The 22,290-nt window shown below is 33.1% G+C and overlaps 1 protein-coding gene across 15 annotated transcripts in view; it reads left to right on the top strand.

Moving 5' to 3' along the window:
- LOC123005391 (titin) overlaps positions 1-22,290 on the top strand; it is a 124,081-nt gene that overhangs the window by 14,730 nt on the left and 87,061 nt on the right. For 5 of the 15 annotated variants that reach the window (XM_044399151.1, XM_044399143.1, XM_044399190.1 and 2 more), the window contains exons 1-11: positions 4,835-5,067; positions 12,236-12,358; positions 15,735-16,161; positions 16,213-16,401; positions 16,485-16,741; positions 16,792-17,226; positions 17,276-17,632; positions 18,245-18,421; positions 19,537-20,292; positions 20,341-20,532; positions 20,585-22,127. In XM_044399151.1, coding sequence (XP_044255086.1) covers positions 4,954-5,067; positions 12,236-12,358; positions 15,735-16,161; positions 16,213-16,401; positions 16,485-16,741; positions 16,792-17,226; positions 17,276-17,632; positions 18,245-18,421; positions 19,537-20,292; positions 20,341-20,532; positions 20,585-22,127 — 4,570 coding nt within the window. In that variant the 5' untranslated portion in view covers positions 4,835-4,953. Of the gene's footprint in view, positions 1-555; positions 976-4,800; positions 5,068-12,235; positions 12,359-15,734; positions 16,162-16,212; positions 16,402-16,484; positions 16,742-16,791; positions 17,227-17,275; positions 17,633-18,244; positions 18,422-19,536; positions 20,293-20,340; positions 20,533-20,584; positions 22,128-22,290 lie in introns of those variants that run through there. The other 10 variants (XM_044399127.1, XM_044399119.1, XM_044399216.1 and 7 more) reach the window with 8 other exon arrangements.

Genomic DNA, 22,290 nt, shown 5'->3' with positions numbered 1-22,290 from the left:
TAAGTTTTTTCTATCAACATATGGATAATTTCAATAATTTCAATATTTTTTTTTTAGAAATGATTTTTGATTTACGACATATGAGTCGTAAAGGAGGATCCTGATTTTAGTATCCCAAGACGAATAAAATTTTTTGCTTGTCTGAACCCAAATCAAGATGAAATAAAAAACTGTTTATTTTTTATTAAAATAGCATATTTCTCATTTGTGTTTTATCGCATTGGTGAACAATGACGAATTTTTTGTCAAAAATAATTTACAGATGAATCGCTTGAGATGTTTTTTTGACAACTACTATTTTTTGTTTTTTTTTTTTTTAATATCTGGACACTCCAATTCTTTTTTACATTCTTTTTTAAGTTTTTTCTATCAACATATGGATAATTTCAATAATTTAAATTTTTTTTTAGGAATAATTTTTGATGTATGACATATGAGTCGGGAAAAGTACCACTTTATGGCCTATTTCAGAAAAAATATCGTGTTTTAAATAAAATTTCTTTTAATTTCGTTTAAAAGATTTGTTGATTTTTCAAACTCGGCTTTATTTTCCAGTCGAAGACCCCCAAACCCGAAGAACTGAAAAGCGACGACGAATTCCTCACCGCCTCCGAATGCACTCTTCAACACTCCCGATCCTCGTCCTACAACACGGCCTCGGAATGCGAGCATCGCTACTCGCCTTGGTGGGACTACGACAAGTCCAGCGAGGAGGCAAACAAGGAAAAAATGGTCCTTGCAGTGGGCCTCCCGGATTTGCCTCCGCCCAAAACTGTCCTGAAACCCTCCCCGGAGGCGCCTCCGGGAAAAATCGTCCACGAAGTGATCGAGACCACCCACCTCAAGGTGCAGCATTCGCACACTTTGGGGGTGGCATCCTTCGTCCTGACCTCCGAGACTGTCAGAGACGGGAAAGGGGAGGAAGTCAGGGGGGCGCAGGCCGAGGTCGAGGGGTTTGAAAAGAGGGTGAAGGAGGTAAGTGGGTTTGAAGACGAGTGGAGGATGTGCACGGCTAAGCAAGCAATCAAGGGCTTTATCTAATTTTGGAAAATGAATCAAGTGATTGGTCCGTGCCAATTGTTTCGTAATTTAGGCTTAATTAACCAATCGCCGATTATGTACTTGGCTCATTACAGCTGCGAAAGTGTATGATTTTTTGTGAATTAATTGTCTTAACCCAAGTTTGCCATAGAAAGCTGGTGCATTATGCACGTGCCGTATTTCCATATGTATTTGTTATTATATAATAATTAACATATTTTTCGAGTGATAAAAATGATTTTCGTACACTGTTACCGCGCAAGGCTGGGAAAAAAATCATTTCTGTCGCTCGAGAACGCAGTCATGTATATAGTGGTGTTGATTTTTTTTATTTTATTTTATTTTAATATATGTTTTTTCTTGTGCATGCGTTTTACTCGAACCTGATCTAATTTTAAAGTGGTGAGAGCGGCCAAATTTCAATTTTATTCAAAACGTCTGTGGGACGTCTCTGATAGAAATACCTATTTTTAGTCACTGAAACTCGTTTTTAGAAAAAAAATGTTTGAACTGACCTCTTCTTCGCTTTTCAACACTTTTCGGAAATAGAACGACAACAAACGTGACATTAATCCAACAGGTGTTTATTAAACAGATATGGAATCTCTTACGTAATATTAATTTTAAAATTGCGGGCGATAAATCTGGCGAATTTGTGCCAAAATTCTTAAATCGAGGCCGGTATTAAATGGGTCGGAGTCCGACGTATGAGATTTGTTCATTATTGGACGTGTGAGTAGGCAACCAAATACTCGATTAATCATTGTATTTGTCTAAAAATACTACGAGAATTTGTAATTCTCTCAGCCGAATAATAACAAATTATAAATTTTGGATATTTGTGTACAATATTTTTGCACATCTGGTGCCAATGTTTCAATTCTAAGTTGCGAAAGATGAAATACAAAGTTGTTTTTAAGTCACTGCCAGATGGGAGATGTTTTTGAAATTTTTGTTCACCGAGATTCAAAATAATAATACATAAATGAGAAAAGTTCTTTAATTTTTATAATTAAAAAAAAATTGCAAAAAGGCTTCAAATTACCTAGGTAAGTATGAACATTCAATTTTTTTTTAAATAAGTCACTCTAGAATAGAAAAAAAGCTGATACAGAATTCTCTACATACATTAGACAAAATTTTGAAAAAAAATTTTTTTGAAGAAGCAATAAAATATTAGTCATAGTCCAAGAATGAAACATATCTTTTAAGTGCTAGGAAAAGTCATCTTTTGACAACTTAAACTTATTCCGTCGTAAAAGTAAAAAACGATATACAGCCTTTATTACCTTTTTTTTGACATTCAGTACTTTATCACAACTGAAAAATTAATCATGAAAGTACACAATGAAAAAGACGTTAAACTATCAATTAATAGTTGGAATAACTGTTGTTAGACAAGCAGAAAGTATGTTTCAGCATGAAACATATACAAGATTTTTTTGTAAGTGTTAATTATGATCCAAAAGTTAGCCTTTATAAAATACATGACGTCATATAAAAAAGCGGACGTACAATTTTATATACAAGGTGTTTTAAAATTCGCAAAATAGCTTTATGATATTATTGTATGAAGTACAGGGAGCATGGAAAAAAATGTTAAAAAATTTCTACCCATTAAATTTTCTTGTTTTTCTGAATTTCCTGACCTTTGATCTTACAGGGTGTTTGTTTTTATTGTTACAACTTGAATCAGGTCATAGAGTATTCAATTTTAAAACAAAAGTTTTCTATAAATATGTAGAGAAAAATACTTTGTACGGGAGGAGGGGGGGCGTGGTCTAAACCATTGAAAAAGTGTTTTTTAATGTTTTTTTTAATATTTTAATATTTCAGAAATCATTTAAATGAAATTACAAAATTTGGCACAGTTGACATCCTTTAGACGCATTCAAAAATAAAATGTCAAAATTTTTATTCAGGAGTGTCTTAAACTGGGTGGTATAGGGTAAAAAGTGCCTTAACAAAATTCCAAATTTCATAGTGCTATACAAAAAACTGGTCTCTTATGTTGTTTCAATAATACTTATAGAGAATTAAGAATGATTTTTTTAATATTAATTTCTTTTTTTAGAGCTGTGTAGGGAACTTTAATTTTATTTCGGTTAATAGCATTTATGAAGGTGGAATTATCATATTCTGAGCAAAATCAGTTAAGAATGTTACAAACCATAAACACCATTAAAATTTAAAATTATTTTTCCCCTATATCGTTCCAATTTAAGATGCCCCTGATTAAGAATTGAGACATTTTTTCTTTGAATTTGTTTAGGTGTATAAAAGATAAGAGATTATCAGTTGTACTAAAAGTTGTAATTTTATCCATTCTGAAATAACTCATTAAAAAAGGCACCCCTTTAAAATTCTTAAAATTAAATTGATTCATGTTCAAAGAAAACTCTTTTGTCTTAAAATTGAATATTCTACAGAGTGGCCGGAAATTGCTCACCTCCGTGACACTGTATCATCGGGCTATGCCTTAGACAACAAGACAAATGTTAAAAAAAATATCTATAAAAATTTCGAAGTTATGAGAGTTTAAATTTTGTACTTTAACTTTATTTATTTCTATTGGAAAAATAATTTTCCATTTTTTTTGCTACAGGCTATTAGAAGAAAAAACAAGGAAGCTGTATCTTAAATTGTAACTCTGTTTAGTGTTATTTGTGGCTTTTATTGGCAAAATTTTTGTACTTTTACTAAATAATTATAAAAAAAACGTATACAAGATTATCAGTATCATTAAATAGGCATAAAAATATGTCAAATCTCAAAAAATATATGTCAAAATTTTCTTGACAGATAGAATTTTTTTTACATTTTTTCAGTACTCTGGGGGACTATCCAATTACTTCTTTTCAAGGAAGTGCGCGAATTTTGAGACACCTTTATATCACCTATTTATATTTGTGACAATATCCTGTGTATGTTTTTATTTATTGTTAAGTTGTTCTGCGAATTTTGCGAGATACTGTATAACATCGCTTAAAATTAAATAATATCTACCTATACCTAGAAACAGTGTTTAAATTCCATCCTCTGAAATATCTTTCAGATTTTCATCTTTATTAGTTTTAGTGATACAAAGCTAACTTGATTTTTTGAATAGCACCAGAAGCCGAATTTATCTAATATTTTGGAAAAGAGTATTTTTTTTTTAATTTAGTAGTGTAATGACACATTTAAATTAAAAAATAGTACAAGTTGAAAATTATTCTGCTACTAGTAATCTACATATTTTGTAAAGAATTAATACCAAAATTTAGAAGAAATTAGGAAAATTAATACTCGCCTATATCCATACTTTTTAGCAGATCTGTATACGAAATATTTTTGGCAATAGGTCGTTAAAAGTCAGTTTCCTTGCGTAATAAAAATTCTCAAAATATTAACAAAATGGTGTTAAAATAGTACTATAATAAATAATAATATAATCCTGTGGCACAGGCTGTTTCATCTAATAAAATAACGAGCGTTACAAAAATCTAATAATCCAAAAAGCATCTTAGGTGAATCAGCTTGCATTGATAAATAATAGGATCTAGGAGTGCATGAAAAAAAGCATATTCCTGTCGCCCCCACCCTGTTCTCAGGTTCAATACCAATCCTGCTATCGGCAATCCCCTTGCTTTCCTATCCAAGCAAGCTATGCAACCAATTGTTGATCGCTTCGACGTCATCTCCGTCGCCGTCCTTCCACACATGCTAAACAAACAGGCCAAACAGAAGGGAACAGACACGATGTGGTCATCGTAACGCTGCAGTTATGAAGCCGACCAACATTTTGGTTCAGTGTGTTTTCGCGGCTCCGTCGACGAGGTTCCTTCCTAGCGAACGACCGAAATAACCAATCCGCCACCAAAACCGTAAACCATTGACGCGATCTGTGAAATGTGTCTGTGATTTCGAAAAATGGATACCAAAGCCCAAAACGGAGAGGCCGCTTCGGCCATGGCCAAAACCACAACCATCAGCACCATTGCTGTGCAGAGCGGCAGGACCAGAATTGTCATTGCTTTACTACATGTACGTCATTATTGCTCATTGAGAAATGCCGCCAAGTCGGCCAGATTTGACCCAATTGATTTTTGTACAGCAATTGGGATTTTTGCACCAAAAATTCGCGTTGGACCGGTGCCAGAGCAACTATTTTCGGATTTATAACCATTTGACGTTCATCGACGAGATTTTTTCGTTATGTAATCGCTAATTCTACAAATTTTTTAACTCACTGTGTACACAGCAAGTGGCTCTCGTTAAGATCCAGTCTAATTAATTAGCCCATTTGCATAAACTTTGAGGTGTTAATACCTCCAAAAACTAGTTTTGTTTGTTGATTCGTAATGAATTGGTTTTATTAGACGACATTTGAATTAAATGTTTATTTTGTTGTTCATTCATTCGACGATTGGATCTTTGGTTGAGTTTCTGAGAAATTGTTGTAATTGTTTCATTAGAAGTCGCTCTATTTATAAACTTTTTGATTAAGAGGTGAAATGAGAAGAAATAATTTTCAAAGCAACTTAAAATAGTACTCGCCTGATTTGATGTTTAATTTTATATTTGCCAATAAAGTGCTAAAAACGAGGATAAACATCTTTCTGGCTCATTTAAATATTAATAACGCTTTTATGACTCTTTACAGTAGCTACTCGTTATTAGTGAACTTTAATTGCATACAAAATTAAAACTCAATTTTTTATTTAAATACATTTATTTTAATCTGTTTCAGTTTTAATAAGTTTTTGAGAAAAACATAATATTTGTTAGGTATTTGAATTGAATTTGAATTTGCATTTTTCCGATTAAACTTTCAACTAACTTTAATGTTTATTATTATTTATTATTTAATTAAAATAAGTTTATGCTCGAAAAATTATTGTAATTTTAATAAAATCATACAAATAAATTTTTATTGTTAAAAGATTACTGTTTGGCTTGCACACTCCATGCAACACGAAAAACTAATAAGAAACATATTAATTTGTGCACTCTATTAATAGTAATTATTATTTGTTCTTAAAAAAATACAAATCCTGAAAATAAGGCGGTTCTGAAATATAGCAGTCATATATTTAAAATTTTATTGATAACAAATCTTATTAATTAATTTATTTTGCCGTATTATGATTATTACAAAATTGTTGTTTATTCTGAGCAAGTTTTTTAGATTTTGAAAGAATTTTTAGTACTAAATTTTCTTTTTCAAATATTTTCTTTTGTTTTTTATTTCTCCATTGTTAAAAAGGAATTCATAGTTTAAAAAAGCATAACCACAAACTGTGGTTAAAATTATTACTTTTCTATGTATCGTATTACCACAATAAAACTAACCACTATTTCAATAGATCTTATGACTAGACAATATTTTTTGCTACAATTTTAGTTAAGTACCAAGTTAAGTACAATTTTAGTTAAGTACCAAGTTAAGTACAATTTTAGTTAAGTAGTTAACTACAGTTTAGTTTGAATTTCAGCTTTTTTTGTTCTAGAAAGTTAAACATTTTCTTGAAGAGAGACATATTTTATTTTGTCAAAAATGGTAGAATTTTTTTTTATTTATATCACTTAACTAGCAGAAAAAAGATATATGATAATAAAAAAGAAAGAAAAACAAATCTTGATAAAAATAAAATACTATGACCAGAAATTTAGTTGGACGCAGTGAAAAAACAGTTTGTCTTTTGACATTCTACTTGGAAAAAATATTACCCACCATAGAGGTCTTAATTGCTGCAGAGTTTTACTCATACTTAAATTCTTATCACTAATGTAATGTATAAATTTTAATAGACGTAGGAGTAAAACTCGGATTACCTATTCATAGTGTTACTGTTATCACTACTTGTTAAACTTTTGTTTAGCTGCAAAACTTGCTTCTTTCTATCTGTTTTTATCATCAGAAATTCTTATATTTCCATTTTATTCTCCAAATCATTTTTAAACTTAAATAATTGAAACTACCTACATTAACAATTGTTTGTAAAATTTTAACGTGTTTGTTTTTATAAAGGATGTAGGTTAAATGTAGGTAGGAAAACATTTCTTTCCGTTTCTTGTTGTTTTTTTCCAGGTTTGAACATTTTCTATTAAAGAGGATAATTTTGTATCCAACAATAGGTTTGATTTTTTTCTTTATTTAAACGAATAAAAAAAAATCTTGAACTCAAACCATTTAGTACAATTTTACGGTGAAATGTCAGTGACCTTAAAATAGTATCTTCAAGTTCTCACCAACAGATCCATACTTTTTTGTTAATTCAAACAGAAATATTGTTAGTACAGCTAGTGCCAAAAAGAATATCAACTTCCCTATTTTCAGTGTCACCAAGCCAGCAAGTCACAGTCAATTTATCCAACACCTGCATGCGTACCTGTTGCTAATGTGGGTCAGACGAACAAATCTTTGCGCAATTTCTCTCAACTCTCTTCATTTTAAAATAATTGACGTTTTTAATCGATCATGTGATTTGCATATTTCCAATGTGAAAATCTGCTGACGTTTTTTTCACTTTTCTTATCGAAGCAACTGCAGAAAATTTGCGTAGGTCAACTCAAAAGTGAGGGAAACAACTCATTTTCTGAAGGAAATTGCGTCAGAAACTCTACATGCCAAATGCTACTGTTTTTCATAGTTAATGCTTTTAATATTGCGTTAGTGAGTTTTTTTAAATTCCTTTTCGTCTCGTAGTTTCGTAAAATTGCATTTCTGTGAGAATTTTTGCGAAGAAATTGGAACGATGAAATGATTCTAAAAATAAATATGGTGTGAAGATTAATTTGCATGCGTTTGATTATTTTAATTGTGGAACGATTTGCATAATTATTACACTTTATTGCATTTCAATGTCGATGACAGAACTCTACTTAATCAAATTTAACTGAAAATCTAAATGTCACGGAAAGTGGAACTACAGGTTTCAGGTTGACTTGAAGCAATTAGAAGAAAATAGTGACCGATAAACAGTTTTATTCCTGAATGTATTCCTATCGGAGTAATTAATTATGATAACTAAAAATTGTTACAATATTAAAAAAAAAGTTCATCAAAGCCTGGATGGTGTAAATCAACCAACAAAAACCACAAAAACATCAAATATGTATTATAATTTTTATGTTTTGAGCGCTCATCGCGTTCAAGTAATTTAAGCATGCAAAAAATTTAAAAAAAAACGGATAAATCATGAATAGATGATATAACATGGTGACATCAAGCAACAATAAATGACCAGCAATTATCAATTATCACTTATGACAACAAACAAGAATTTGATTAAACCAAACTCGAAGAACGCAAAAATAACTAGTTACGTTAGTTATGTCACAACAGCATTGCTGTTCCTTATTTAGTCTTAAAAAACTTCGTGAGTCATTAGACAAGAAACCTTGAAGAAAATTATGTTATAATGTCTATCTGTGACGTTAAATATTTATTCATTGTTAATAGCGCCGTCTTGAAATTAATAACACCTCTACATAATTCGTGCCTTGAATTTGCATTCTCACATATGCGAATAAGGTCGATCTCCTTTTACGGTATTGCTCGTCTTGTCCATATTACAGCAATTTTTTGACCGAAATTTTGGTTCAATGGCCTCGTAGTGTCCAGGGGGGTTTTCCAAAGGTGCACCAGATCGGGAATTAGAAAGTGGAAAAAGGCAGGATGCTAATAGCTCAAGTGTAAATATTCGTTTCAAAACGTATAAACAGAGCATCATTTGCTATTTATAGCACCTGGCAGCCAGGCGATGGTTGAAACACCCACGATTCGAGATTAGAACAACAAAAACAGGATTGGGAATGGAATAAAAATTGCGCTTTTATTGGGAGATAATCGAAATTGGGAAATGTCGTGTCAAAGTGTTGAAACTTGGATGGCTTGTTTGTGGATTGTCACTCATACTTTTCATTTTTAGTCGAATAGAAATAACGTTGGCATCGAGAAAACACGGCGTGTGTCCAAGTTCACACAAATATTAGATTAAGCAGTTTCAATTTTTTTTTCAAGAAATGGTAAAATAAGATAATAAATCCGGGATCAAGATTTAAATAGTTTCATATTGATTTTTTATATCAGAATCTGTACTTTGTAAAGCATTTAATTCAAGTAACAGTGTTTCTAGAATTTTAGACTCCTAAAAATATCCAAAATTATCTAAATATGAATAAGTGTGCTAACGTTTCTTTATATGAATATCAATTTGCTACTCTTGGTTCAAAATGCCTCACATTCGAAACCTAGGTAGCCAATTGAAAAACTAAATAAAAATCTGTGTTCACATTTTTGTTTATTATTTTTTTTAAACGAAATTCACATCCTAATAGACGCAGAATTACAATCTAGCATTCAGTAAAAATGGTGTAATTGTTATAATTATGAATTATTTGAAAAATAATTTTTTAATAAAAGTTTTTTATTAAACTAAAATGGTCTTTTTGTTCTTTTGTAAAAAAAACGAAGGGTTATTTTTTCTTTACTAATAAAAAGAAAAAGAGTAGTTGGAACATATGTAATTAATAAATATTGATGTTATATGTATAGAAACAAATATAATTCTTATTGGAGCCTCTTGGTATGGGAATGATAAACAAAAACACAATTTAACCCGTCACACCAAACTTTTATTTCTAACACAACGCGTTTCAACTACAAAGTGGTCATCCTCAGGTGAGAGTAAAAACAGTAGACAATAATAGTGACAATAAAAAAACAGTAGACAATAATAGTGACAATAAAAAACAGTTTTTATTCACACCTGAGGATGACCACTTTGTGGTTGAAACGCGTTATGTTAGAAATAAAAGTTTGGTGTGACTTGTTAAATTTAGAAACAAATATATGAAAAAAGTATAGAACAGTCCTGGGGCCGATTTAACAATACTGTTAAATATTTGAAGTCAAAATATTAACCATAAGAAAAAACAAAAATTTATGTGGCTTTGTTTTCTTCTGTCTAGTAGACATTATAATATCTTTAGTCAAAGTATAGGTTGATAGACAATTCCTTTTAAAAAAAAATATTAATACATCTTTTTTAAATGTCTAAACATACAGGGTATGGAAGTATGGAACCAAGCGTTTTTTTAAAATCATTTGTTTTCAGAAAATAATAATTAATATAAATTAAGGTCATATAAAAAATGAGATCGTATTTTGAGAACAAAATTTTGTCTTGTTTTTGAGTTATGCGATTTTTTWTTTATGAAAAAAAATTTTTTTTTAAATTAAATATGAAGTAGATAGTTGTAATCCTTAGATCATAACCTTTATGAGAAAAATAGTTTTATAGTGAGTTGCTATTTAAAAAAATTAAAATTTTTGTAGAACTCAAAAACAAAAGAAAATTTCGAAAAATTTTATTCTTGATAAAACATCACATCTTTAAAGTACTTTATCGTTCATCAATTAGTTTTTACAAAAAATTAATAGTTTAAGCAAAAAACGTTTGGTTCCATACTTTTTATTCACCTAGTATAATTGAATAACAATAATTTGACAATGATTTTACAATTTTGTTATGCTTTAATCTTATTTGAGTTTTAACAAAAAAAAATAAATTTTTATAGAAAAACCCTTCTATAAACAGAAGAAAATGAAAGTTTTGTCCAATTAAGTTCAATTTGAAGAGTCCAAGAAGCAAATGCAAGATATAAAAATTTAAATTCAGATTTTCCTACATATATTTTTGGGAGAAAATTTTCACAATCTTGCTTGTTGAACTATTCGGCAGCAATTTCGGGATTTTTGTAGTATCAATTACTAATATTTTGGTATCTTTAGAAACTGAGTAAATAATGTTGTCATTAATTCGAACTAAAACATTTTAATTATCACCGACGTGTGAAATGTTGTACAAATAAAACTTGCATTTTCTTGGGTTGGGATTGCATTGGACTAGAAATTCAAAATAAACTTTCCTAAGTGTGTTTGCCATGTATGGAGCTGATCTCACTTAAATGAGGAAAATATTTTCATGAAATAATGAATGCGGAATTTTATAATGGTGCTCTTCAAGCCTCGGATATGGTTTTGCTTTCTTGCTAATTCCTTTCTTGGGTTCTGATTAATTGACTTTTCATTTCAATGACTGATTTTTAAAGTTACAAGAAGGAATCCAAACATTTACTACATGACGCATTTTATATTATTAAATATTTTTTTGAATTCTTTTTTATCTGTAATCCATTAACTGAGAATAAATCACTGCAATTTAAGAGAATACATGATATATGAGTGTGGGTAAAATATGGCTTGGAATCATTATCTGAAATGCACTATAATTGTATACAATCATTCCACTTATCGAACATTTTTATTGGCACTAGCTCCAACGTGACCATTAATCTATTAGCAACACATTATTGTCGGTTTGTCAGGTTTTTTTTTTGAAAAATTAAAAATATTTTGTTACCAAATAAAAAATAGTGCTTCAGCTTAAAGATTTAGAAATATCACAAGTTTTAGACATTATTTAAATGCAAAATCTCATTTGGAAATACATAAATGTTTTATACAAAGCAAAGCAGAAGGTCTCCGTCACACTTGACTTGCTAAACCACCCCTTTATCTTATTTACCATCATCTATCTCTAAATCAAACTGCCTTGGTAGCAGCTAACAATAGCAATTCCCTGCAAAACCGTTCACATCGCACCGTCTTGCGATTATGGGCAAAAGGAAAAAGACAAACCACCCATCATCCGCCTACACCAAGGCCGCCTCTATACCCACCGACCATCAATCGGTCCAATAACCAGCACCACAACTTGTGGATTTATTATCTTTCTCGCGATTTTTCCAAACCACGACTCTTTGGTCGATACCTACCGCAATATAATCCTCATTATTCCGGTCAAATCGACCGTGCAAAAGGATTGCCAACCAAACACATCCATGGATGTCATTTTAATTCGATTATTCAATCTCGAAGAGAGTTGGTTCAACGCCTACGAAGAGTGATTATGCAACTAGTTTTGGCCGTGGAAAAAATATAACATTTCACTTTGTCTCTCTCTCAATTTGAACAAATTTTCTTTTCGATCAATTAGGAGATTAGTACAGGTGTGGCAATTGTATTGAATTTCCTCCAAGAAATTAATCACTAGGCAAACAATATGCCGACGTCTCTCCACTTTTTTACGATCTAGCGTGACTTTTGCCAATCACCGAAAAATAATTCGTGTTTTTGTTGCAGTGTGGCGACTGGATTAATCTCAAAATACTGGAAATTACCCCGGAATTGACCACTTTAGGGGATAATCTTGCCGAAGCTCAGGAATTACAGAAAGCTCACGATGAAGTTCTTCGTCAACTTAAAGTGAGTATTGTTTAACAAAAAAATTGGTTTTTTCCAATTTTCAACTGAAATAAATGAGTAAATTTGTAGCAGGATCACGAGATTGTCATTAGAAAGTGAGTAACTTCACCTGTTGAGCACTGAGTAAGTAACTGGTGCCAACACAGCAAAAAATATTTACTCATTAAAGTGACGACAACTGGTATTTTTATTGGGTATTGTTCATGCAACTGTTTATAAACAAAATTGCAATGAAATGGAAAAAATACTACAAAGTTTTATTTCTTTTTTCTATTTATAGTTCTAATTCCGATTTGACTTTTGATCTCAATAAATGGTACATTAGTTTTCTTGGTGATGATTTAAGATTCAAAAAAATTTCTTTAATAAAGTTTTGAAAAAAAAATTAAAAATAGACTTGATCTGGTCAGTGATTTGAGAAACAACAAATTTAGGTAGCCACCCACCCGTATGATAATTGAATATTACACTAATCGACTAATCACATGAATATTAAAATTAATAAAGCCAAACTATTCAGAACATGTTTTTTCGTTTACTTTCACGTGTCTTGAAATACTTTTTTTTGCTAGTTCTCAAGTCAAATATTTGTTCTACTTTTGATATCGAACGTTTGTATCTCTATTATTATCAAATGAGTTGAATTTATTATTTTTTCACTATCTCGATCAAGAATTCACTCACATCACGCATATTCTCCCATCCCACGCAAACCAACGCCTTTCAATAACTCGCTATAATTCCGCTTTGGTAACCATGCCGCATATTTATTTAGATTTAAGTACTAAACATTGGGATTGAACTAAAAATAACCTTTAGCTCTGGTTTAAATTTCCATCGGTTCCTTTCTGGGATACAGCACAGCCACCATTTTTAATTCAACCTTTCACAATAATTATGAATGAAGTTGAATCTATTTACAAATTTACACACAAAGAAAGTGAAGGCTCCGGCAGCTGGCCCATATCGCACCTCAATTATTCAGATAGGAATCTTGTAAACATGAAAGAAAGTTATCAACAATTATAAAGGATGTTCTATTCAGAAACAAGACTTGAAAAGAAACGAGTTGTGTTCAGGTGAATTTGCATTTGAATGGTGGACCGTCCCAGTTGGCCATTTTGGATTTTACGAAGTTGAAAGGAATGTTTGTGGTGTTCAACATTGCGTTAGTTTGTTGCATGCGAGAATGAAAAAATAGAAATAAGATTGAGATACAGTTAACGTAAAAAATATGATTTAATAATTATTACCTTAGCAGTGTTAGCACTTAGAAATTCAAGTACGGGACTCTGTTAATTCCACATGTTATTAAAATTATTTCATTAAAATGTAAATGAAAAAAAATGTAATTAATAATAATTATTATCATTAATATCATCAAAAGTATGTCAGAAAAAATTGTGAAATTGTAGAATTTCTGATAATTATTACATATTTTATAATGAGTTCTTCACAAAAAGATGAATTAACAACATATGGTAGAACCTCGATAGTGTGACACACAACCAACGGATTAATAGAGTATCCGGATTACACGATCACAGTATGAAATATGTAAAAACTTAAAAGCAATAGTTGAAAAAATAATAGTGACGAAACATGCTGTATTTTTTTCTATAAAGATGACATTTGGTAAGATCTGCTATTATTAATGTACTTATTTCTATTGCATGCTCTATGTTTTTATATGATTTATTGATTTTGAACGGAATAATTAATGTTAGACAGAATTTTTTTTGTTAGTAAAAACGATCTTAATGTTCACCCTATATGTAGATTGTTCTATATCTATACATAGACTAGCAATTTTCTCAATAACTATTTATCGCAAAACAATAACCTTTTTCACTTTTCACTTTAATAATACTTTGAAAATGATCCAGATGCACTTAGAGGTCTAGAAGACTCAGAAAACTGTATAAAACGTTGTGGAAATAGAAAAAAAATATAAAGTAAGATGCCAGAAACATGGAAAAAATGTTAAAAAAATTCTATCTATAAAAATTTTGAAGTTATGAAAGTTTAAATTTTGCACTTTGACTCTATTTATTTCTCTTGGAAACATAATTTTACAAGTTTTTTTGCTACAGTTCTGTAGAAGAGAAAATAAGAAATCTGTATCCTAAATTGTAACTTTGTTTAATGTTATTTGTGGCCTTTATTGGCAAAATTTCTGTACCTTTACTAAATAATTATAAAAAAAACATATACAAGATAATTACTATCATTAAAAAAACATTAAAAAAATGTCAAATGTCAAATAAGCATTTTTTCCTTAAAGCAAATTTAAATACTAATTCAGGTTTCAAGTGTTAAAAAGTGCATAATAACATATCTCGCATAAGAGCGTGAGATTTAAACATATGCACATATATAAAACAGAGAGAGAAAAAGCGCAAAAATGAAAAAGAGCATATAAGAGATCAAAGCATAAGAAAGACAAAGAGCACCAGAAGAAATGAGAGAGAGGAAACAAAGGGGAAGAAAGAGCTGAAGAGCATAAAAAAAGCATAAGCGCCTTTTTATTAACAACCCGAGTTTATTGTTTTTCTAGAAAAACTCAAAAACCCCAGAAAAGTGCTAAAATATTGTAGAACTGTGAAATATGAGAAATATTTTTTTAAAAGTTTTTTGTAGTATGAATATACATTTTAGATAAAACACAGAGAATACAGAGAATACACAATAACATGTTAAATTCCTATGTTTTCGTTTGAGACCGAACACCCGGTTTATACATTTACAGATTGTATTATAAAAATTATAAGAACTGAATAAAGTTTTAAACTGTTTTCGTTTTTTTTTTATTTTCTGTAGTCTGTGTTTGCAAAATCAAAACTTTTTCCAAAAAACTTACTAAACTAATTAATTAAACACTAAAATATATTATCATTTTTAAGAGAAAAAAATCTACAGTATGTCCCCGGATTGAGTTCACAAGAGGGAAAAAAATGTTATCCTTGTTTTTACGCCAAAACTGCAAAGGAAAAATATTTTTTGCTTTTTTTTACTGTATATAATAAAAAAATTCAAATATACGAAAATGTTTTTCATGCGTAATAAAAAGTACTACCAAAAGTGCTAATGACCTTAGCACAGTACTCACTCCCAGTACCACCATTCCTTTTTAGCGTTACCTCACAAGAATTTAAAACTTTCATCACACCAAACATCCAAAACGATAAATACTTGTTAACAAGAAAGGTCAAACACCATTCATCTTTCCAACAATTCACATGTTCACAAAACCCAAAATTCCACCTTAATTTGAATACAAACAACTTTAAATTTAGCAGCGGCACACTTCTGAACCTAATTGAATGCAAACAAGCCTCCTCGGCATTAATAAGTATCTCTTGTGTTTGACTTTCAGAACAAACAGAGCCCCGTCGAGGAGCTTCTCCGCCAAGCCGACCAACTGATCGCCACCCAAAGGCCTCGAGCCGAGGTCTACGCCGCTATGGCTGAGTCCTTAGGCCGCGCCTGGAAGGACATCAACAGTTTACTCGAACTCCGGAAGGAAATCCTCGATTTGAACGTCCTTTACCACACCAAAGCCCAGGAATTTTTCCAAAGAATGGACGAGCTTGAAGCTTCTTGCACGGATAAAGTTATTCCTATTGAAATCGAAGCTGTGAAAAGCTTTTTGAACATGATCCACGACTTGAGACGGGCTTTACTTGAGTCACTCATGGGGGCGTTGCAGGCGGGTAATACGCTTTTGGGGAAATTGAAGGAACTGGGGGCTGAAGGCACACTCGATTCGCGACCCGATCGAATCCGACCTTCTGTAAATCGAGGTATTTTTTTCTGAAACTAGTTTCAGGGGGAAATTGAATTTGTTGTTGTAGCAATAAATCAAGTTCAGGGATGGATGGATCAGCTGCATCTCAAGAGACAAGTTTTAGAAGCGACTTTCAATAGGAGGAAGACCCAGCTAGAACAGTGTCTTGCTTTGGCGATGCTCGCAGCTGATTTGCACGAACTTGATGATGTTGTACATGAGAGAAGACGGCTTTTGGCCAGTACTGATCAACTGGGTAAAGAAATTTTTACGTTTTTTACTTCAGTGGCAAAATTTTTTCGGTTTTTAATCGAAAAAACCTTTCGTTTTTGATTCTAGGTGATTCCATATCAAGTGCGGAATTACTCCTCAACGAGCACAAGAAACTACTCCCGGAAGCGAAGCAACTGCAAGAGCGAGCACTGAAAATAACCAAAGCTACAGAACAACTTGTTGCTTCCGGTTGTTTCGCTGGGGAACAAGCAGCTGGACAATCATACGAAATTCTTTCTGCCACTTCCGACTATTACACTGAAGTCCAAAACCGGGAAATTCTTCTTGAACGAGTCCTCCAGTTCTTCAAATCCGCCCAAAATGTATTTTTTACAAATTGAGACAAAACTGAAATAAAGATTTTTGCTTTCAGGCTTTAACCAAATTGGATCAACTTGAACACCAGTTAACTACAACCAAGTTACCATCAACCTCACAACAACTGATCCAATTGCACGCCCAAAGCTCTAGATCTATAGAAGAGGTCACCAGTGCGCCGATCGCAGAAGGCCATGCTATTCTGGATCTAGTGGGAAGAGGCCGTCCGGGCACCGAAGGTGTTAGACACAAAGTTGAAGAGTTGGAGAACAGGAAAATTGCTCTGGATCGACTATGTGTTGCTCACAAGGAGGAAAATATTCGAATTAATAAAGCCTTGAATAATTTCTTGGAGAAGCACAATGAGATTTATTCGTGGTTAGTGAGCGTCGCTGAGGCTTTTCTTCACGAGCACCGAAATATGGGCGATGATCTACCCCTGGCCAGGGATTTCTTGGATTTGCACAACCAATTACTCAACGATTTACAGGTGGGATTTTGAAAATTTTGAAATTCTCGGTTAGTGTGATTTTTTTTAGACGAAAGGGAACGAAATAAACGCTTTGATACTAACACTGCCGCCAATTCTGGAATTTTTGGAAGATAACCAGAGAAAGGATGTCGATTCCAAAGTGGAGGAGATGCACGAAAGATGGATTAATTTGAAGAATGTTCTAGAGAATAGATTGGATCTGGCGAGGATTTATGTCAAGTTTCATATGGAAGCGGATATTGTTAATCAGGAGATGGATAATTTGGAAAGAGAATTGATGCAGAATCAGGATAGGGTTACAGATGACATGATGAGGCATTTGGAGGAGAAATGGGAGTCATTGGTGCCACTCTACCAGTCGGCCAAGAATACGGGGTTAACCTTTATCGACCAAGCTAACAAGGTGAATTCTTTTATTTTATGTGTAATTTGGACTTTCTAAATTAAAATATAATTGTGACTCACCCAGTATAAAATATAATAAAAAATATGGGTTCAATATTTTTTTGCACTTCTGGATACAAATTGAAGCTTTTGACATTTTTATTAATTTCAAAAAGCTGGAATATTTTAAGTACTGATAATTAGGCAATAATTTATGAAATTTGCTTTTACCTCAGGTAATAACCTTATTATCATGGTTCATAGAACCATGGCTCGTAATTTGCCTGTAATTATTCTTCGCAACTATGTTATTTTAACATTTTTAATACAGTTATTTTCAAAAAAATAAAAAACAGTACCAGTTTCAAGACCGTAATTAATTTTATAGTAGTAGCTTCAATTTCTCCATGCTAATAGTGATAGTCCAATTAACGCTCCTCAAAAACGGCAAATTGCTTCAACTCAATTAAGATTTTAATTTTCCGGTAACAATCTGCGATATTATCTCCCTAATCTCTTAATACATGCAACGAGTGTCAGTACCGTGCAATTATCTTCTTCTGAAGCACGCTTTCCAGCAAAGCGAATAGAATCGGCGTCGTTTTCTTCTAACGCTAAATTTATCTTGTAGGTATCTGAACCGTATCTCGACACGAAGCGAGCTTGTCTGTGCGTGGAGTCCGTGCTGGAACGGCTGTCGGGACGACAGTTACTTGTGACCAGAAATTGGCAGACTTTCCATGCACAAGTTGTGGAAAAACGCGAGTTGTTGGTGCGACTGGAGCAAACGATGGCTGAGAGCACCAAGGTCAGTATTTTTTTTTATTCAAATCACAGAATTAACTTATTTGTAACAATTATAATTAGATTGATTGATTTTTGAAAGCGCAAAAATTTTGCGCATCCCTAAATATAACGATGACCAGCTTGTCGAAACATTTATTTTCTAAATAAATTATTGTGGGTTGTATTTAAAGCCGGAGAAAAGATAAAAATTGAAACATAAACTTGTTTTACTTTGTCTGTTTTATATTTTAATATGCTGTGTGCGCATTGAGTTTAAGTACCTAACTTTCTTTATTTTCTCTTTTTTTCCGGTAATGTAGTGTGAGAAAAACTAACAATTCAATTAAAGTATTGATGTCAAGAAAAGATTTCCTTTTGTTTAAGAAAACTTTGTATTTACTTCAAGTGCATTTCAAAAATAATAAGTAAAAGTTAAAAAATAAATGATCGAGAAAAAGACGTATTTTTTTAATATCTTCAATGACAAAACAAACTAAATTTTATACAACATGAGCTGACAATAATTGTTAAAAAATTTGTGTCTAAAGAATTTTCAATCTTTGTTGTCATTATTCAGATTTCTTAAAAATATATACACGGATATAAAATTTAATTAATAATTAATTGAATGTTTAAAAAAATAGTTATTAAACGCCAAAAAATTAAAAATGAAGGTTTTACTTGCATTTTTACAGTCCCTTTAATTTTCAAATAATTCGACATTTTAATTGAAATTATATTATTTACGCTAATGTCAATTAATCCATCTCAGTTAATGCTTGTTTTGACTTATTTTCCATTTGCAACATGTGCTGGCAAAAATAGTATATCCGTTCTAACCAATTTCCTCCAAAAACCACGCAAAAATAAAATTTATTTTTGTCTAGTGTATTCAATAAATAAATAACTCAAACTTTACATTTTCCTTGTTGTCTCTGATTTTGTCTTGCATTTGCCGCACTTAATTATCTATAATTCCTATACAATCACAAATCTTGTCAACATTCTGAAATTCCGTATTTGTGACAAGCGTCAAACCTCAAAGCCCTCACCGACTCTATCTATAATTAGTGAGTTGTTTTAAAATAGAGCGAGGGTAGGTCCAGCCCACTGAAGCCGTCTCTCTCTCATTTCCAGACTATAAACTGGGTGACGAAGCTCGACGAACAATTATATCCGGTAATAACGACGAATTCGACGAATCCCAAAGAAATAACAACACATCTGTGCTCCAAATTAGAAAAGGTGCTACCAGACGTACGAAAAGCACAAGTCGAAGTGGAGCAACGAATCAAAACTGCGGAAAGTCTTATCACCAAGACGCAAAGTAGCGATGAGAAGACTGTAAATTTAAAAAGTAAATTATCAGAATTGGGGAGAAAGTTGTCAGATGTTGCGAACGACTATCAGGTGCTTTTGGAGATGCTTATCTCTTATTTCAAGAATTTGGTCGAGTTGGATAGGAAAGTCGAAGATTTTAATGTGAAAACTGGTGCTGGCGATATCACCAGTGTTGAAAGTTTGATAAGGGACCACGAAATTTCCAAACAGACGGTTTTGGAACTTTTTAATAGGGCGAGATTAGAGTGCGAGAATGTTGTTCAAAGAATCTCAAGGCAAGAACCACCACAAGCCGCCGATTCCGACATTCAGAAACTCCAACACATCTTGGAACTTAAGAGGGACAATTGGGAGAATCAATGGCGGCAACGAAGAGACTCTCTAGAGGCCCAAAGACAATTATGTCAATTTGATACCGACTTGAGACAAATTAATGACACTCTTGACGATCTGGGTAACCAATTGGAAGACATGAAAGGGAAATATGGCGAATCTTTGTCTGCTGCTAAAGCAACGTCTCATGCTTTCGTTTACTTTGAGAAGACCGTTGATGTATGTTTGTTATTGTTAAAATTTCTTGGTTTAATTTATGTTTTCTAGATGCTCCAACAACGAATCAACGCCTTTTTGGACACAGGCGAGAAACTGCTAGCCGAACGCCATGCACAGTCTCCTCATATCCAAAAGCAAATCTCCCAGTTGCAAGACCGGTGGAACAATTTTAAGAAACAAGTCCAAGAAACACGAAATTTGATCGATCTGAGTATCCAGTTCTTCGAGCTGGTTGAAGAGGTTAGTTTAGTGCTTAATTTTTAATGCTTGGTGTTAATTTCCGGAGTTACAGGCAAATGAATGGTTCCGTGAAGGCAGCCGTCTCCTGATTAACATCGCCCGGAAATCAAATCTTGTCAAAAAGCCTGAGGAAGCCCAACAGTTGCTTAACGAAATTGAAATTTTCCTTAAACCAGGTGAAGAAATGCAAAATAAAAGGATTCGGAAGATAACTGAACTGGCAACAAGAATTTTTGGCCCTCAACAACACTCAACAATTGATCAAGTCTTGCAGGAGAATCGAGGAATGCTCGAATCGTTTTCTAGTATTACCAGTGAGATTAGTCAATTGGCTGAGAATTTGAGATTAGCGGAAGAACAAAGATTAAGGGAAATTCAGGAGGCTAGGATTCGAGCGGAAGAAGAAGCTAGAAGAAAGGCTGAAGAAGAAGCAAGGTTGCGAGCTGAAGAGGAAGCTAGACGTAAGGCTGAGGAAGAAGTTAGAAGGAGAGCGGAAGAAGAAGCCAGACGCAAAGCAGCTGAAGAAGAGGCTAGACGTAAAGCTGAGGAAGAAGCTAGAAGAAGGGCGGAAGAAGAWGCCAGACKCAAAGCAGCTGAGGAAGAGGCTCGAAGAAAGGCTGAGGAAGAAGCTAGACGCAAAGCAGCTGAGGAAGAAGCAAGACGTAAAGCTGAGGAAGAAGCTAAAAGAAGGGCGGAAGAAGAAGCTAGGCTCAAAGCAGCTGAAGAGGAAGCTAGACGTAAAGCTGAGGAAGAAGCTAGAAGAAGGGCGGAAGAAGAAGCCAGACGCAAAGCAGCTGAGGAAGAGGCTCGAAGAAAGGCTGAAGAAGAAGCTAGGCGCAAAGCAGCTGAAGAAGAAACTCGAAGAAAAGCGGAAGAAGAAGCTCGACGTAAAGCAGCTGAAGAAGAAGCTAGACGCAAAACTGCTGAGGAAGAAGCTAGACGAAGAGCGGAAGAAGAATCCAGGTTAGAAGCCGCTCGAATTCAGGCTTTGGAAACTCAGAAGCCCAAAATTGAAGCTCCTGTTTTCACTTCCCCTCTCAGTGACGCCATCATCCAGGAGGGTTCTCGATTTACTTTCATGTGTCATGTGACCGGTACCCCCGTCCCAGTTGTAACATGGTTTAAGGATGGTATTTCAATCCAGAACAATCCTGATTACCAGACTACTTTTGACCAAGGTTTGTGTACTCTAACTATTGAAGAAACTTTTGCTGAAGATTCGGCCAAATATACTTGCAAAGCCATCAACGCGGCTGGTTCTGCCGAAACAAGTGCTTGTTTATCGGTGAAAGAAACGGAACCGGAAGAACAGTTATCACCACCTACTTTTGTGAAGTTGTTAGAACCGGGAAGTGCAAGAGAAGGAACGAGTTTCCAGTTTTATTGTAAAGTGGAGGGAAATCCGTTACCGACAGTGCAGTGGTTTAAAAATTATGACTGTATCGACAATTCTCCGGATTATGTGATTACGTATAATAATGGAGAGGCAATTTTGAAGTTTGAAAAAGTGGTGTTGGAAGATAAGGCCGAGTATACGTGCAAGGCGACCAACGAGCTGGGGGTGGCGCAAAGCACGGCCAGCTTGAGTGTAACACGTAAGTGGAATGAATGGGTTGTAGTGGTTTGGGTGGTGGTACTGCTTGCCATTTTGCACGAATTGGAAAGACTTGTGTCTTAAAATATCAAAAAATAACCCAACTTTTTTATTCTTGCGAAAAATCGAATTAAAACGAAAATTTATTGGAAAATATTTTGGAT

This window comes from Tribolium madens, unplaced genomic scaffold (genome assembly GCF_015345945.1).
Source record: "Tribolium madens isolate multiple individuals breed KSU strain unplaced genomic scaffold, Tmad_KSU_1.1 Scaffold_11;HRSCAF=98;Tcas5.2_LG3b, whole genome shotgun sequence".
In the NCBI taxonomy this organism is placed as follows: Eukaryota; Metazoa; Arthropoda; class Insecta; order Coleoptera; family Tenebrionidae; genus Tribolium; species Tribolium madens.
The sequence above is the reverse complement of the archived record's forward strand: the minus strand, read 5'-3'. Positions and strand labels throughout refer to the sequence as shown.